This window comes from Monopterus albus, unplaced genomic scaffold (genome assembly GCF_001952655.1).
Source record: "Monopterus albus unplaced genomic scaffold, M_albus_1.0 scaffold196.1, whole genome shotgun sequence".
Taxonomy (NCBI): Eukaryota; Metazoa; Chordata; class Actinopteri; order Synbranchiformes; family Synbranchidae; genus Monopterus; species Monopterus albus.
Window position 1 is genome coordinate 19,007 of NW_018128076.1, and position 17,895 is coordinate 36,901.

Below are 17,895 nucleotides of genomic sequence, written 5' to 3' on the forward strand. Positions count from 1 at the left end.
GACATAAAAAATAGTAATAGAATTGACGAGTTTAAACATAAATATAAAGGTATGTGTCAATCAAGATATATGCAAGAACAGGCTCAATGATTAATTACATGGACAATTGTGGGTGTGGTGTACATTTTCTAATAATTCTTTAGTATATTACTTGTGTGATGTAAGAATGTTAACACTGTTATATTCTTTTTTTAGTATAATACTTGTGTGGGTAGAAGTGAATCATTTACTGCTTGCAAACCAATGATGGTAAGATGATGTCATGGGGTAGGACTGGATAAGTCTGACTTCTTCCTACTCCATTCAAGCATGTACTAGGTATAAGCAAATTGATATTGGATTATGTGTAAAATTATGTGTTGTCATATCAACTGTTTTACATGCTTGAAAGAATAAATCAAATCAAATCAAATCCATACAGAGATTAAAATGGCTCTACTTGCGGTTAATGTATGTATGCCATATGCCAATCCTGGATTAGCTTGTTCGTCTGTGTGATAGATCTGCATTGTTGTCCAAAAATGATTAAAAACACATCAGGGAAACAAACCATGTTATGACATGCCTTGTCATAACAAAGCCCCAGACCCAGTGATGCTACCCCAAAGCCTCCTTGTGGCCATACTTTCCTGAAGTTAACATAAGTTCGAGTCAACTGCACATATGTATGATCTTTCATGAGCTCTCTGCCAGTTTCTCATGCTCAGAACTGTGATTTGCTAATAAAGAAATATCACCCAACGCAGCAGCATGTTTCACTGATGTGTTTTTAATCACTTTTGAACATGTATGTTTATGGCACAGATGAACAAGCTGATCCAGGACTAACAGCTGACAGACATTAACTGTGGGTAGAGGCAATTCATTGGCAATTTTAGTCTCTATATGGAGATTGCTGAAAATACTATTAATATAGAAAATGACTGGCCTGTTCTTTTAAAGTGGAAATTGTTTGGTACTGATGAATGCTTAACAACCCCTCTCCTTCGTCCATATCTCTGCTGACCTGCAGACAGCTCGTACTCCCAGAAAAGCAGCTACGTTTGGGAAGCGCTCCAACTCCATGCGCAGGAATCCCAAAGCAGTGGTCACTAAACAGGGATGGCTGTACAAACAGGTAACATCTTTTCTCTGTACTCTCAGTATTAAAGAAGAACTCTACTGGTTTTTAAAGGTTGACCCACACTAGGGGCTAGGAATGCCAAGATTGTAGCTTCATTCTGTTATTGATGCCAAAAGTGCTTTAACCAAGTACTAAGTGAAGGGTCTGAATACTTTTGTAAACGTGATATTTCAGTCTTTTATTTTTAATCAATTTACAAAACACTCCAAAAACCTGTTTTCACTTTGTCATTGTGGAGTATTGGCTGTAGATTGATGAGAAAAAAAGAACTGAATCCATTTTAAGATGAGTCTGAAGCATAACAAAACAGTCTGTTATGTTTTCACCAACAACTGATTTTAACAGAGAACAGTGCACTCCTGAAAACAAATTGCATGGTTGTTGATGCATCCAGTCAGTTTAAGACAGAGAGACTGCAGCCAAAATGCCAACTGTGATATCAAAAACATAAATAAAATGAGAAAAATAATTATACAGAAGTAATCATATTTAGGAATTTAAATTTGCAATCCCACTGTAACTGTCCAAATGACAGGTTTCATTTGAGAAGTGGGTTTATGTTTGTTGTTAATGGTGAGTTGTTATTACTATTGACGGGTTGGTTGAAATGTCATGAATGGGATGTTAAGTGTTAGCAGAGATGAGAAGACCTGAGAAATGTATTACTTTTGTTGGTAAAGAGTTTTATTTTGAAGGGCAGTATGTGCCAACCGTGTGACTGGAGTTGAATGAGGGGCGCCAATGTGGCATTATGGGACAGAGACCACATGGACAGAGAAGAGACATGCAGCCCTAAAGTTATTTTCTGCACATGGGTTTAGAGGCGCAAACGGTGAGGTGTACATATGTTGTATTTGTGCTTAATGTTGTTCATGTGCCTGTATTTGTATATATTTAAGATTCTTTATCTTTGCTTTGTCTGTAGTTTTCACAGTGTCTGAGGGAACACAGAGAGAGAAAAATAAAACTTTCTGAAGACATCTGTATGAAGCGTGGCGATCCTTAAAACTAGAACTAAATCAGTGCAGCTACATCCACAATCAGAGAGCAACTTTAATTTTGCATTACAGGATTTTCTACCTTGTATTCAGTTAGGATCATGCTGGAGCATAACACAGGAAAAAATAGAACATGGGGTGCTATAGTGTGTGTTGCTGTGTTCTCTGGCTGTGGGCTTGTGTCGGGCACTGTGTCTGCATCACATCACCATAACATTTTGCTCACTGCAACAATTGCATCCAATGCCAATTATCAGTACTGAAACAGGAAGTAGGGTGACCTTCATACTGCATGGCAAAGACTCAAAGTGCAGAGGCAGAGGCGATGAAAACACTGCTGCTTCAGCATCAGTCCAGATTTGTGTCTTATCTCTTGCTGTCACTTCTGGCCTTTTGTTATTTAAAGGTTGAATAAGAAATCCCCTAAAGACAGCAAAACCAACAGCTACTCACTGCCCATGTTTATATTATTGCAGGAATGTGTCTCCCACTGCAGCAATAAGGCATTTTTTATGTGTTTAGCAGTGTGTACATATTGTAACAGTGGCGTTATGTGGCCTGGAGGCAGATGCTGTATCAACAATGCTGAGCACAGATTGATTGTTGTCTTTTGTCTTTTTTGAAATTTGTTAACAATAATCAAATGACAAAGATAAAAGTGATGATACATGAGTGTGTGATGTGTGTTCCTATAGGCCAGCAGTGGAGTGAAGCAGTGGAACAAGAGGTGGTTTGTCCTCACTGACAGATGTGTCTTTTACTACAAAGGTTTGTGCTAGATTTTCTTCTCCTGTCAATCTGATTCATTGATTTTCACTGTATAATATAATATTTTCAGTTAATAATGTCAGGAGGAGCTATCTTGTGTTTTCGCCATGTGTCGCCAACACAAGGGTCAGGAAAAAATCTGGTTCAGTTGGCATGGCACCTCATTAAGAACAACATTTATAGCATACTGTTGATGTAGTTTAAAAATTGGTAAATAAAATTAGTCATTAGCATAGTTTCTGTATGATGTTATATCTGTGGCCACTGTGCTGACATTACAGCCACATGACACTGTAGCAGCCAGGTTTGTGCCAAATTTTACATTTCAGAATCAGCTTTTTTGGCCAGGTGTGACGGGAATGTGACTCAGGTACATCGGCTGTCAATGTGCAAACAGTAAACCAGCATAAGGCTGTGTAATATAATAAAATAAGCAATATTAACAGCAACATTGACAGCAACAAACAGTGCAAACAATGCAGGATAAGCAGTATAAACTGACAGAAAACAATGCAGACAACAAAGGAATGTTTGTTGAAATGAGATAAATAGGGATAAAAACAGAGTACTTAAAACTAGAGACCTGTACGAGTCTGTATAATCTGTACAATGTATATATACAGTTGTAATATTATGATTAAGAGAGGTTTTCAAAGTCAGGTTAACCCCTCTCTATCACAATGATTACAATTTATAAGAAAATGTATCTCTCTAGGTGACACAGCGTTGTGGTCTTTAGTTCTCTCATCTCACAGCAAGAAAGTTCCGGGTTTGAGTCCTGGCCGATCCATGGCCTTTCCAGGCAGAGTTTGTATGGTTTCCCTGTGCCTATTAACTCGTCGTTTCAGTCTGGCAACTGCTCTTACTACCCTTGACCAATCAGAGAATTTCCGTAGGCGGTCCAATAATGATCTGCTTTCCTTTGCTTGAGTGTTACAAACACGAGTCTTGCAAAGTTCAGGATCATCCTTCTTAACTTCTCCTACCTTGTGTCAGGGCCGCTCGGCGGCCGCTGCCTCTCCTCCGTTTGTCTCTTCAGTTTTCTTCGTCATATGGGCTCTGCACCTCAGCTGTGTTGCATTCCAGTAATTAGTAACTGGTTTGTCTACGCACACAGCTGGGGTGCATCCTGATTGATTACCTTCTCCTTATATAAACCTCTGGCAGACGCTCCGTGCTTGCCGGAACATTACCTATCTAACATTAACTAACTAACCTTATCTAATTTTATCTAAATATTAACAAACATTAACTAACATTAACATAGTAACGCGGACACATGTGGTGAGACTGCTACGCTGACAGATACTGTGCGTTTTTGGCTTGATTCTTCCACACACCCTACGCGCTATGCTCTTCACACTACACCCCACCACACCACATATTTTTCATCCGTCTTTGCCAGAACATTACCTAACTTACTTTACAGTACTTACCTGAATTACGTCCTTTTGATTTCCCGGCTGACAGTCCCTGTGCCGTGGTTCTCATTTTGAATGCTGTTGAGTTTTTTCTGTTTTTTGTGTGAGACGTTCCCGGCTGACAGTCCCTGTGCCGTGGATATCAGTTTTGTTCGCCTGTCTTCCCTGGTCCTCTACTCCTGTTTCCTGCCGTTAGTTTGTGTGTGCACTTGTTCGTCCTGGTCTCCGTCGTCATCACTCCCCTTCGCTTGTATGTATTATGGACACAGTTATGTTGTTACGTTGTTGTGTTGTCTTACATTAAACCTTTTTTGTGTACTAGCCCTGGGTCAGCTATCTTGAGTCCTACCCCTAGTTCTCCCCCACCCTCCTGGTGAGGGGGGCTAACCATAACACCCTATCTCTTGTCCAGTGTCAGCTGGGATAGGCTCCAGCCCCCCCATGAACCTTGTTAGGATAAGCAGTATAGATAATGGATAGATGGATGTATCTCTCTAAATATTTTCATGATCTTGGCCCAATCCATGTGTTGTGTATTTTCCTGTCTGTAAAACTCCTTTCGTGTTCCAGTTTCATAATGACTACAGGGGTCTTTTTCTTGTCCTAATTTGTTGTTATTCCAGTTTGTCCTCTACCTCAAGAGCTGATTGCAGCCTTGAATAAACTATGATTCCAGCAGTACAGCCATAATAGTCATCAAGATGTACACAGAAAACACACCACAACAAGAGCAGGACAGCCCACAAAACATTTGCTTCAGGATTAAATGCTGCACTATTAAATTTCCTTTGTTGCTCATTGATAGGCAGCTGTTTGTGCCTTTTGTCCTCCTCTCTCTGTAATCATATAACAAAATAATCCAAGATAAGACCATTTTTACAAACTTCCATGCCACTAAGTGTCTGCATGCATTGCTTTTCTTTTCCTCCTTAATTCCACCTGTGCTGGGGGCTTCTCTCTTTATTCTGAATGCCTCTGTCTCACTCCAGGCTCTCCTTCTTTTTATGCCTGGCCCAGCTGTGTTTTGGAAAAGAAGGCTCAGAGAGAGGGAGTGGTGCAGGGATAAGCGTGTGATAGTGCAATTTACCACTGCGATTGCTATGCCAGTGACAGCCAGATGCCAAAATATGGGCACAAGGGGAGGAGCAAAAGCAGAAAACTTTTGTTGCATCTGCTGTGTTTCACGGGGCTGAGATCTCCAAGGCAGAGCTTGTGCCTCTGGGGATGTTTGTTGTGACAAATATATATTGATGTTTTACTAGACTAAAAGACAAAAATTCACTTTGAATGTGTGATGTGTCCTTTTCTGAAGAAACATTTACTATGATTTTATCTGATGGTTGTGGGTAGGCTGTTCAAGGTGGTTGTTATGGTATTTGAGGGGGGAACTGCAGCAATGTAACCGGTTTGATGTGTGAGTAAATTGTTTTATTATACTTAATTATTACTATTTAAAAGTCACTTGATTGAATCTCTTCCAACAGTGTTAGCATTTCATTGGTAGCAATGACAAAAAAGTTTAATTCAATTCAATTAAATGCAATTTTATTTGTATAGCACCAAATCACAACAAAGGTCATCTCAGAACACTTTACAAAGGTCTAGACCTTACTATTATGATTATTACTAGAGGAAAACCCCCAACAAATCCTTTGAGCAAGTACTTGGCGACAGCTCGGGGGGGTGCGGGACAGGACTCCCTTTAATAGAAGAAACCACCGACAGACCTCGGCTCTTGGTAGGCGGCCTTCTGCCTTGACCGGTTGGGGTGAGTGGATAAAGAAAAGGAAAGCAGCAAGACATAACAATAACAATCCAACACAGAGCATCATGGGGAGTTTCCCCAGCAGCCTAGGCCTGAGCCACCTGAGCCATCCGTAACTATAAGTTGGCTTTTTGAGTAGAGGTTTAATTACAGCAACCTTAAATGCCTGCTTTAGGGAGTGGAGCTGTGAGCTGTACTACGGGGCTAGCCTCCTCTGTTTAACTGCCTTCTTTTTCAGAGGGGCAACAGTATCAGGTGTCATATGCAGGAAGGCTGCAGCACTATCAACAAGATTATTAACTTGTGTGGGAGTAAAGTTAAGGATGCCACCCTCCATTGTGTTGGCACTGAAGTAAATAATGATGGATTATTTCCTTAAATTTGGTAAAAGAATTGTCAGATTGACATCTACTGTAGTGGATTTTCCTCATATAGTGTATAATCCATTATACTGTAGATATCAGTGAGCTTAAACCATAAACTACCTGGTAGCAAGGACAACATGCTGCAGACACAGTAAACAGGAAATGAATATGCTTACTGCTGGAACAGGAACATGCTTTTCCATAAATGTTCAATAACTGAAGATCGGAGCTTCAGGAGCAGGACCACATCCCTAACACACACCTTTGGTGGTGTTTACTTCAGTGCCAACACAATGAAGGGTGGCATCCTTATCTTTACTCCCACACAAGTTAATAATCTTGTTGATAGTGCTGCAGCCTTCCTGCATATGACACTTGATACTGTTATCCCTCTGAAAAAGAAGGCAGTTAAACAGAGGAGGCTAGCCCTGTAGTACAGCTCACAGCTCCACTCCCTAAAGCAGGCATCACAAAAACTGGAAACGAGGTGGCGCTCCACTAAGTCAGAAGAGTTTTTCTAGCTTGGAAAAATAATTTAATAACATATTTAAAAAAGCCCTTCATAGTGCCACATATTATCCTTCACTGACAGAAAAAAATAAGAACAAACTCAGGGAGACCATACAAACATTTTATAATACTGTGGTGGCATCTGCAGTTTTTTACGCTGCTGTGGGTTGGGCAGGAGGTAGCACTGTCAGGGACAGAAAGAGACTTAATAAGATGGTTCTGTCCTGGGCTGCCCTCTGGATTCCATAAAGGAGGTGGCAGACAGACGGATGCTGGCAAAACTAACATACATCATGCATAACCCCTCCCATCCCCTGTACCACACAGTGGAGTCTCTGAACAGTTCTTTCAGCACAACACTGCTACAGTACATCCCCAGTGCAAGAAGGAGCGTTACACTAGGTCATTCCTCCCCACAGCTATCAGACTGTACAATACATCACTGCAGTGATAAGCTAGGTGAAATTATGAGGGACTATGCAATAGTCAACTGAGGTGCAATACTCAAATCCTTGCACTGTAAATATGCACATCTGTAAAATCTTGTCCTTGATTTTCTCTCAAATACTTTATATTGTCTTGTTTTAGATTCCTTGATCTCTTGAATACTATATTTTGTTTTGTTCTTAGGTATCTTGATTTGTTCTCAAGGATTAATTGTGGGAGGATCATTCTTGTTCTTGATTGTCTCTCAAATACTATATTCTGTTTGGTTTTAGGTACTTTGGAATCTGTTTCTCAAGATATGTGTGTGGTGTTTGTTTTTATGGTGTTTTGTTGCTGCTCTCTATTGCTGCTGGAACACAGGAATTTCCCCATTGCGGGATCAATAAAGTCCTACCTACCTACCTACCTACTTTTCTTTGCTACCTGCCTATAAATAATTCTGCAGTCCATCTGCAGAGTTCTTTTGTTTCTCATAAACAGCAGCTGTAGTCTGGCTTGTTCTAACAATGCTTGCCTTTCATAGCTATTCGTGAACTCCGTTTCTTGTTCTGCTTCAGCAGATGAGTTCCTGTCCCTCGTGAGTGGTCTTCACCTTCCTCTGCCAGCATGTCTGCTGGGCTTCCACCAGTCTCTGGGATGCCATCCAACCCTGTCCACACCGCGGGACTCCATCCTTCATGGCGGGCCACCATCCTTCATGGCGGGCCACCCTTCAACCTTCCGTGCTAGTCCCAGCTAGTCCTTCTTCTGTTCTTGCTTTTCCCCTTTTCTTTTGTTCCCCGGGCACCAAGCCGCCTCTTCCTGTTCTGTCATCTCTCTTGCTACTTTCCTTCTGTCTTATTTGGGTACCAGTCTACCCAGCTGCATTTCCTTCCTTTCCTGGCACCATGCTGCCACTTCTCCTTTCCTTCACAGGCACCGGCTGTCAGCGGCCTTCTTGTCCTGTATCAGCACCAGGCTGCAGTCTGCTTTCTCCTCCACCGGTTTCTACTTGCATCTCCTTTTTTTCCCCCCTGACTAAAGCCGACTCCTTGCCTTCGGCGGCTCCTCCTCCATTGGTAGTGGGCACTTTTGGTACTGATGCTCGGTGGCCCTATTTTCTTGCTCTGTCTGCTGCTCCTGGAGAGCAGCCTGCTACTTCCTGTTTTTGTCCCCTCCTTCTTCAGGTTTGTTCCTTGACTCGACTGTATTCTCCTGCTTGAGCCGCTCCTCCTCCGTGCATGCCCCCTCCACGGTCATCCGCCTTTCACGTCTGCTCTCTTGGTGGGCTTTGGGGACTTATAGATTCAAGTTTTGCTGATTCATGGCCAATGGTCTCCAATTCAGGATCAGAGCAGCAACTACAGCAGCCATCAGGTATACCAGACCACCTCACAATGATCAAGGGATGAAGGACCTTTCATGCCAACCAGCAGTACATCCGCTCAACCGTCAGGATGTGCATGGAGTCCAAATCTGCTCTAGTCTTAGTAAGGTCTTTTGGTGGGGGATCAGCCACACTCAGGTTCTACACAGATTCACAGGAAGCCTTCCCCCAAAACACGCTAACAGTCACCAAACAGCATCAGCAAAAAGTTCTACATAGGTGTGGTCCTGACTAGTGAAATGAAGCTGAACATCGAAGGTTCAGGAGCAGGACCACACTGGTAATGCACATGTTCCCCTGCTACCTGCCTATAAATATTTCTGCTCTCCACCTGGAGAGTGCTTTCTTTTCTCACAAAAGACTCCCATCCTCTCTCTATGTCTCATCCTTCTCTATCCTTTCTGTTCTTTTCTACCCTCCTGTACAACTGCTATTGTTTTTCCTGTTTTCTTTGGGGGATCCACCGCCCCCCTAAGGCCACACGGATTCACTGGAAGCCTTCCCCAAAAACACACTAACAGTCACCAAGCAGCATCAGCACAAAGTTTCATGTAGGCGTGGGCCTTATTAGCAAAAGGTAAACTGTCCCCGACTCACCACTGACCCCGTCAGTGTTGGTGCTGTCCTCCATGTTAAGTTTTTATCAGTGTCTGAGAGGGTGACACTGGATGATAACAAGTGATGCGCATGCACAGAAGCAGGAGACTTAAAAACACACACACAGATTCTGATCTGACTGTTCTGACAGCAATCACATAGAAATCAGATATACAGTATATCAGATCTAAGAATACATATGGAAATGGCCCAGATCTGATCTGAAAAAATCTGATTTGGCTAATCTGTAAAAACTGTCAGTTGGAAGGAAAAAAAATGGATTTGAGTCACTTCAACATGTAGTCTGAACATAGCCATAGAATGGGTACTAGCCTAAAAAAGTCCTTCTCTGTCTTCTCCTGAAGTTGTCATTCTTAGGGTTTTTATGACAAATGTATGGTATCTAAACATCTGACCTTGTGTTGAACTTTAAGTGCTGCATTTCAGCTATGTGGCCATATCAGTTTGTGTTGTTTTACCCTTCTTTCCCCCATCCTGCACACAAACATTCTTTCATTCATCTTCTTTACCACTCAGTCCCAAACGAGGTCACGGGGGGGCTGGAGCCAATCCCAGCCAGCAATCGGGCGAAGGCAGGGTACACCCTGGACTGGCTGCCAGTCCATCACAGGGCTGCACACAAACAAAGGCACCCAAAAGCCATAGTAAAATTCACCACACATCACCCTCATGGTGGCACTAGAAGACAAGTTAGGGGATTACAAACTCCAGACAAGTGTCATCATCTGTGCACCAATAATGTGTCTACCAAAATGTATGGCATTCCATCCTTTACTTGTTGAAATTTTTCATTCAGGACCAAAAAAGTGGGCAGACTGACAGATACCTAGAATTCTTTTGTTAGTGTGGCTGAAAGCACTGAAAAGCTTTGACTATAACCATCCTTCAGACCGCATTTGAGCTCCAAGCCAGCAGATCAAAAAAGGGAATTTCCTATCAGTATATTATGTACTTATTGTATTATGCAGCAAACCTGTAACCATGTTTTTAATTATTGAATGAGAGATATGATGCCTTCAATGACTCTACAATTCTTCAGGCCTACTGGTGTTTTAGGCTTTAGCCATTTCATCATCTGCTTAATATGTAGAGATCATTAAATAAGAATAAAGCAGAATGAGGCTGTTTGACACATCTATTTGGGAATGGTAGCAGTGGTTGGGAGTATGAAGTATGTATGTGAGAGCTTACAGCCACAGTGCTACAGATAAGGCTGTAGGTGACTGACAGTCTGGGAATTAGGGGAAACAGAACAGATTCTGTCCTCATTGAGCAACAGTTTTTTTTTAACTTCTGCACTATGTCTATGGCTTTTATTAATAAGCCTGTGCACCCGTCGCTAAAACCTGATGGTAGAAAATTCTTAGAAATTCCAACAGCTGTTATTCATATAGTAAGAAAAGTGCATTTGTGAGGGTTATGTTCAGATTTGTACAAATATCTGGGGCAGCAGGACAGTGTATTACATGTCACCCAGTGCAACAGTCAAGTTCTCTATGAGATGGAGGAGTAACATGTATCAGGCTTTGGATACACAAACCATACTTGTTACTAGGATCCGTTACTGGTTTGTTTGGCTCTGCACATGTCTGACCTATTTAACCCTGATAATGATATAGCTGTAATTGTATGCATGAACAAATACTAACAGCATAAAGTGTTACTGTCGAGTCTTAATACTGTGAGCACCACTGTGAAAGTCCAGTCACTTTCAATATATTGGGATGGTGGCAGAAAGTAAAGAGACAGGTATCTAAACCTGGACATGTCTGGATGGAGAGATAATCACCATGATGTGAAAATATAGGTTGGGTCATTTCCCCCTGTAAATGTACTCCCAGTAACTTCTCCAAGATGATGAAAGGCCATGTTGTGCACTTTACAAACTCTTTAGGTGATTTTCTTCTTATCACTGTCATCACATCTTGTTTGTGGCTCAGACTGTATTTTCATAGTATCAGTCATTAAATAGAAACCTCAATAAATCATATGAGTGTGAAAGACACTGGTGGGAGAGAGGCAGAAGTGTGACTCATTACCTGTTTTTTTTTATGCACGCTGACATCTCACTGGTGCAGATGAGCAGCAGGTACACAGTTGGCTGGAAGCCGAGATTCCTACAACACTGAGTCACATGAGCTGATCATTATCTCACGCAAACACGCATACACATGCAGGGCAGGACTCAGCATATTGTATGATTGCACAAGCCCTTCCCCCTACCTCACATCTCTCTCTCGCTGCTCCCTTGGTTTCTCTTTTTTCTCTCTCACACACACACACCCACTCATAAACACACACACACTCTGTCGACCACAGAGAGGGTTTCAGCGCATAGCTACATTAAGAAATAAGGTATGAGGACACAGAGTATCCCTGTCTCTTTCCATTATTTAGTCAGCACTGGTGCTCTCCTTCTCCAGCTGTCCTATTTATCATCATTGGATCCTGGTGTGTGTGAGTGTGTGAGCCATTACTGCTGCTTATCACAGGAGCCCTCAGACAATAATGGATATCTGTTCTTGAAAGCTGTCAGCGTGGGAGCAGTGTGCTGGAAGGAGAGCAGCTCTGACTCCATTGTCATGTCTGGACACTAAACGCCCTCCTGCTCTTTTGCTCTCTGTGCTGCAGGTTGAATGAACTGGATCAGGCTGCGACTGTTGCTTGTCTCACACACTAGTTGTGGCCATGCACTGGATTGTTGTTCTTTTTCTCAGGTTCTTTCTGGGACATTCTCACTCTTTCATGTTTTTCTCTTCACAGATGAGAAAGAGGACACAGTGTTAGGGAGTTTGCCACTGCTTAGTTTCCGGATTGGAGGAGTGGAGCCTTCAGATAACATCACCCGCAAGTTTGCCTTTAAGGTCAGTAACATCCTGGTGGTGGGACAGAATGCTGGGAGGTAATTGTAGTTCCTACAGAGGGTGCAGTGGTGAACAAAAATGAGTACACGTGACTGTCATTGTGCAAGACATACTGTACATTAGTGGAAAACATAGGTTCTATGTAGGAGCATATGTTGGTTTTTTGTAGTCTTGTATTTGAGAGAAACCATGATGCACTAACAAACATATTTTGAAAGGTTCTCTGGAGCATGAAGTCTAAATATGAAAGAAATAAAAGACCAGGGAATAAAGAAGCATTTCAAAGTTTAAGTAATGTTTCAAAGCAACAGTATTGAAAGGCTGCAGCTGCCCTGAGTAACAGCATCTCCTCACAGAACCTTTCCTCTAAGCCTAGAAGAAGCTCCTTGTGCAATGTGGCTGCTTATTGCTAAAGCAGGATCCAGTGATGTTTGAACTTGCTTCTTTGTTGCATCTCTGGGGCTGCATGAGGGTGTTGGCTTGGTTCGGAGTGATTGATAGAAGCTGAATGGCTTCATGGCTGAGTCACATGATTTTACTTATGATTGTTAAAGAGGGTTACAGGCAGTCTCTTGGTCTCATTGAAGTGAAGAGTTGATTTTTCTCTTTTTTAATTTGGGGAAGGTAACCTTGAATCAGGAACTAGTATGGGATCAGATTATAAGTCTTTGTTATGGTGCTCACACAGCTGAAAGTGGCTCAGCAAGAACTCAACAGCTGGAGCCACGCCCAACATTAGCCTCATGGGGTCTGCTGGGTCGATCCTTGGCTGGTCCATTCTGTTACAGTGCTCACACAGGACTAGGACCCCAAATGCAGACCAGGTCTCAGTAAAAGCTAGAAAGTCTTTATTGAGAGAAAAAGGGTACAAGAAACTGGAGTTTAACTGTGGTGCCAGGAGCACTCAGGTGAGTCAGACAGGCAGGGGAGACTTAGGTGGTGCTGGGGACAAGGCAGGGGACACTTAGGTGGAGCTGGGGATGAGGCAGGCAAGCAGAGTGGGACTGTGGGGCTAGGAACACACAGGTGAGTCAAGTAGGAGAGTGGTTGGGGTAGCTGGAGTCTCAAGAGGAGGTAAGGTACCCAGGTCAGCGGTGGTTGCAGGACAGGAGGTGGATTGATGACCAAGTGAACAGGTAAGCTTAAGGAGTGGTGCAGGAGAGAGCCAGGCCACAGCGTGGGACACAGGTGAGCCCAGTCACAGATTGGAGAGGATGTACTCGGCATAGAGGAGAACAGGTAAGTAGTAATCAAGGGGAACAGGTAGCTGTGTGAGACACAGGTGCTAGCCAGGCAGCATCGAGGAGCACCGGAGAGTACAGTCACAGATCAAGAGAGGTCTCACTCGTCATCGAGGGGAACTGGTAAGCTGAATGAGAGGTACAGGTGCTAGCCAGGCAGTGGCGTGGAGCACGGGTGAGTATAGTCACAGATCAGGAGTGGACTTATTCAACGTCAAGGAGCAGGTCAGTGCAGAGGTTACAGGCGAGGTGCTGGCTGTCGTTGGAATGAGAGAACTTCAAGAGCAAAATGTTACTTGGACCGTCTGGATGTGATGAGAGCAATGAAGCACACTTGTATGTTATCGAGAACAGGGTAACCTTGGGAGTAATGTTTATGGACCAGCGAGTGACTGAGAAAAAAGAGGGAGTATATATGGGTAAAGGACTGGGGAATAACTAGCAACAGATGAAAACAATGAAAGCTTATTGAAACTGGGGTAAAGCCGGCTATGTTGCTGACTGATTGATTTGTATCATAATTCTGTAAATTTCTGCAAAGCTATACATCCCTTTGCAATCATTCAGAAACCAGTTACTTCGATATGACAGTCAAACATGAGCCTGAACGTGAGTTGTTTTTCCTTGTGGCTATTTTTGAACTTAAAGCTGAATTAGTTTGAAAGAAGCTGACATGGAGCTGTTTTGCCAAACAAGCATCAATGGCAAATTGGCTGATAAAGGTGGATAATGAGTACAATGTTATCTTGACAAGGCTTAAACAGGCCTTCCATAGACAACTGATTTAGGTGGGCAGCAGTGACAGGACCATGTCCCAGTTTAAAAGCACTATTTAATTTTGTATAATCACTAAAAGACAGCATTATCCTTGCAGTTGGGACTTCTCTGTGAGGTTTATGTACTAGTAATAAAGTGTTTTGGTGAGAGGTATAAATAGATTGAATATATTACTGGCTGGCAAACAGGTGAGGGCTGTTTCCTCAGATCCTGGTGAATCACATCAGCAGCACTAACAATCACTGAGCTCCTGAGGCAACACACAGCTAACTAACAACTATGTGTCAGAGCTGAATAAAGATGAGATGTTGAGGATGTACTCTGGGTTATCCAAGTCTGAATTAGCTGAGTAGAGCTTTATGTAAGATATAAACTTAGCCTTGTTTAAACTTCAGCATCAGTGTGTGAGATACACAGTGACAGCTCTCTGCCTGAACACCCCTTTCTCTGTGCCGCTTCTCTCACTGCAGTCACTGTCACTTTTCTCCTCTTTTGAGAACACTTAGTCCTTTCTGTTGTTCGCTTTCTTTGTACGCCCAGTGCAAGCAAAGTCCATCACATGTACATATAGGTTCTTGACACACACACACACACACCTGCAGTGGAGACACACTGAGCAAATACTGTATATTCAGTGTGGCTTTGACAGCTTGCCAAGGGTTAGGCTGCTGCTTGTTAGCCAATGTTCTGACTGGACATTCAGTACTGTTTACTGTCCAGAGTGCCAATCTGCTGCCATGAACCTGGCAGTTAATATTAACAGCCTACAGCATGCAATTTTGGTATTCATAATATTGAAGAATCATAAAAATAGACATAAGACACATAATATCATAAAAGAAAGATAAAAATAAAACCCTATTACAAGGCCTTTGAATTGAAGTTAGTCTGAAGCCATGAGTCAAGAGAGTGTTTCTGACAGGTTGCTTGCAGCACTCCATGGCTTAGGGAAAATCAGCTCCCATCGGTAAACTAAATAGATGTCATTTACAGGGATATTGAACTGGGTATGTTTGTTTTGGACTTCTGACAGAGCCAGGGTAGCTCTTTCTCCTCCCCCCTTACACTTTATTCTAAACTAATGTCATCCCGTCCTGACACCAGTTATGTGCTTAATGCAGTCATCCTCAAAAAAGCAAATTTATTTCCTAAAATGTTAAACTACAAAAATCTATTTTTAGCACTGTTAGGAACAAAATCAGGCACTGGGTTTTAGATTTTTTCACACAAAACTGATTTTGTATTGCAAGCCATTCCAACTTGTTCTGACACTTTCACTATTCGTTATTTCTATTGGTAAATTATGGCAAACACCGAAATGTTGAATTCAATTTATTTCAATTGAATTTTATTTGTATAGCACCATATCACAACAAAAGTCATCTCTGGACACTTTACAAAGTAAGGGCTAGACCTTACTATTATTATTATTGACAAAAAACCCAACAAATCCCCCTTGAGCATGCACTTGGTGACAGCGGGGAGGAGAAACCTCTGGCAGACCCCAGCCCTTGGTTGGCAGCCTTCTGCCTCGACCTGTTGAGGTGAGTGGATAAAGAAACAAAAAAGAAAAGTAACAGGATACAAACAACACAACAATCAAACACTGGGCAGGTTGATGTGGCTGGTGACTGCTCATCAGAAACATACAACTCCAGAACAAAAAGGTACAGGGAGAGAGGGGATACAAAGTTAATGACATGTAATGGTGGCATACAGATGCATAGAGAGAGAAGAGGAGAGGAACTCAGAGCAGCCTAGGCCTATAGCAGCATAACTAAGGGAAGACTCAGGGTCACCTGATCCAGCCCTAACTCTAAGCTTTATCAAAAAGGAAAGTCACAAATCTAATCTTAAAGGTAGAGAGATTGTCTGCCTCCTGAACTGAGACTGGGAGCTTGTTCCACAGGAGAGGAGCTTGATAGCTAAAGGCTCTGCCTCCCATTCTACTTCTGTGGACTCTAGGAACCACAAGTAGACCTGCACTCTGAGAGCGAAGTGCTCTGTTGGGATGATAAGGCTCTATGAGGTCTTTAAGATACGATGGAGTGTTGTCATTAAGGGCTTTGTATGTTAGGAGAAGGATTTTAAATTCTATTCTGAATTTTACAGGCAGCCAGTGGAGAGAAGCTAATATGGAAGAGATATGATTTCTCTTGCTCATTACTGTCAGTACTTTGGCTGCAGCATTTTGGATTAACTGGAGGCTTTTTAGGGACTTACTGGGACATTTTGATTGTAAAGAGTTACAGTAGTCCAGCCTGGAAGTAATCAGACTTCCTGTAGCAATGCCAATTCTCTAATGCTAAAAACTACAGTGGCGTGATTGACTGCTCTTTTGTTGGCAATGCTCTTGTTCTATTTGGGTCTGGCTGGTTGAAAGGAAGCAAATTATCCCCATATCTGTTCAAAACAACCTTTACTGTCATCGGGTCCCTATCAAATAAGGTTTTTTTTATGTGGAAATTCATTTATTGGCATTTTTATTTCATATATACATTTATTTCATCCGTCAGATGCCGCCAACGATAACAGCCTTAGTTACTTGCGCTCTGTGTTTGTTGTTTTTCTTTGTTTTCTCGGTCTTTTGCAACACAACCCAGGATTACTTTTACCAGAGAAGAACTGTTAAATATCAGAAAACTCACACCGAACTACCTTTCTCCAATTTTTGTGAACAAAAAATGCTGTATGGACATTCTAATCAGAGGCGCAGCTGCCATATATGGGACCTGGAAGAAACGCTGCCATGGCAAGCATGCGGGCACTTTAGTCAGGCTTTGCCAGAAAGGAACATGGACTCCACTCCTGTCTGTCCACCTAGCAAATCTCCGCTCCCTGGTCTTCTCATCAACAGGACCAACTCTGACTGTGCACACTCTGCTGTTTTGTGCTTCATGGAGACCTGGCTGAGCAACTCCATTGCAGACAGCGCAATTCAAGTACCAGGCTTCTAGGTGTACAAAGTGGATTGCATAACGGAGCTGTCCAGGAAAATGAGAGGAGGTGGAATCTGCTTCTACATAAATGAAGATTGGCGCACAGATGTCACAGTGCTACAGAGGACATGTAACAGACTTAGAGACTCTTTTTATCAACTGCAAACCCTTCTATTCTCCTCCTCGAGCTTCAACCTGGTGGGTGTCTATTTAAAGCCACAGGCCCATGCTAGCGCACTACAGCTCCTGGCAGAAGTGATAACTAGTATGGAGCTAGAACATCCTGACTCTCCACTCATTGTTCTAGGGGTCTTTAAAATAACAAACCTCTTCCACGAACTGCCCAAATATAGACGGCACGTTACCTGTCCCACCAGGGACAAAATCACACTGGACCACTGCTACATAACAATATAAGATGCCTATCGCTCTGCCCCCTGCGCAGCCCTCAGACTCTCAGATCACTGCATGGTCCATCTTATTCCAACCTACAGGCAGAAACTTAAAGCTGCAAAGCCTGTGGTCAAAACAGTGAAGAGCTGGAATGAGGAGGCTAAGTTAGAGCTACAGGCCTGCTTTGACTGCACAGACTGGAGTGTATTTGAAACTGCAGCTACAGACCTGGACGAACTCACTGACACTGTGACATCTTATATCAGCTTTTGTGAGGATGTGTGTGTGCCCAAAAAGTCC

At 42.6% G+C, this 17,895-nt stretch overlaps 1 protein-coding gene across 6 annotated transcripts in view; it reads left to right on the plus strand.

The window, feature by feature from the left end:
* Window positions 1-17,895, plus strand: part of plekha6 (pleckstrin homology domain containing, family A member 6) — a 113,049-nt gene that overhangs the window by 17,755 nt on the left and 77,399 nt on the right. For 5 of the 6 annotated variants that reach the window (XM_020617888.1, XM_020617896.1, XM_020617887.1 and 2 more), the window contains exons 2-4: window positions 1,013-1,117; window positions 2,817-2,889; window positions 12,145-12,245. In XM_020617888.1, coding sequence (XP_020473544.1) covers window positions 1,013-1,117; window positions 2,817-2,889; window positions 12,145-12,245 — 279 coding nt within the window. Of the gene's footprint in view, window positions 1-1,012; window positions 1,118-1,818; window positions 1,956-2,816; window positions 2,890-12,144; window positions 12,246-17,895 lie in introns of those variants that run through there. The other variant, XM_020617891.1, reaches the window with a different exon arrangement.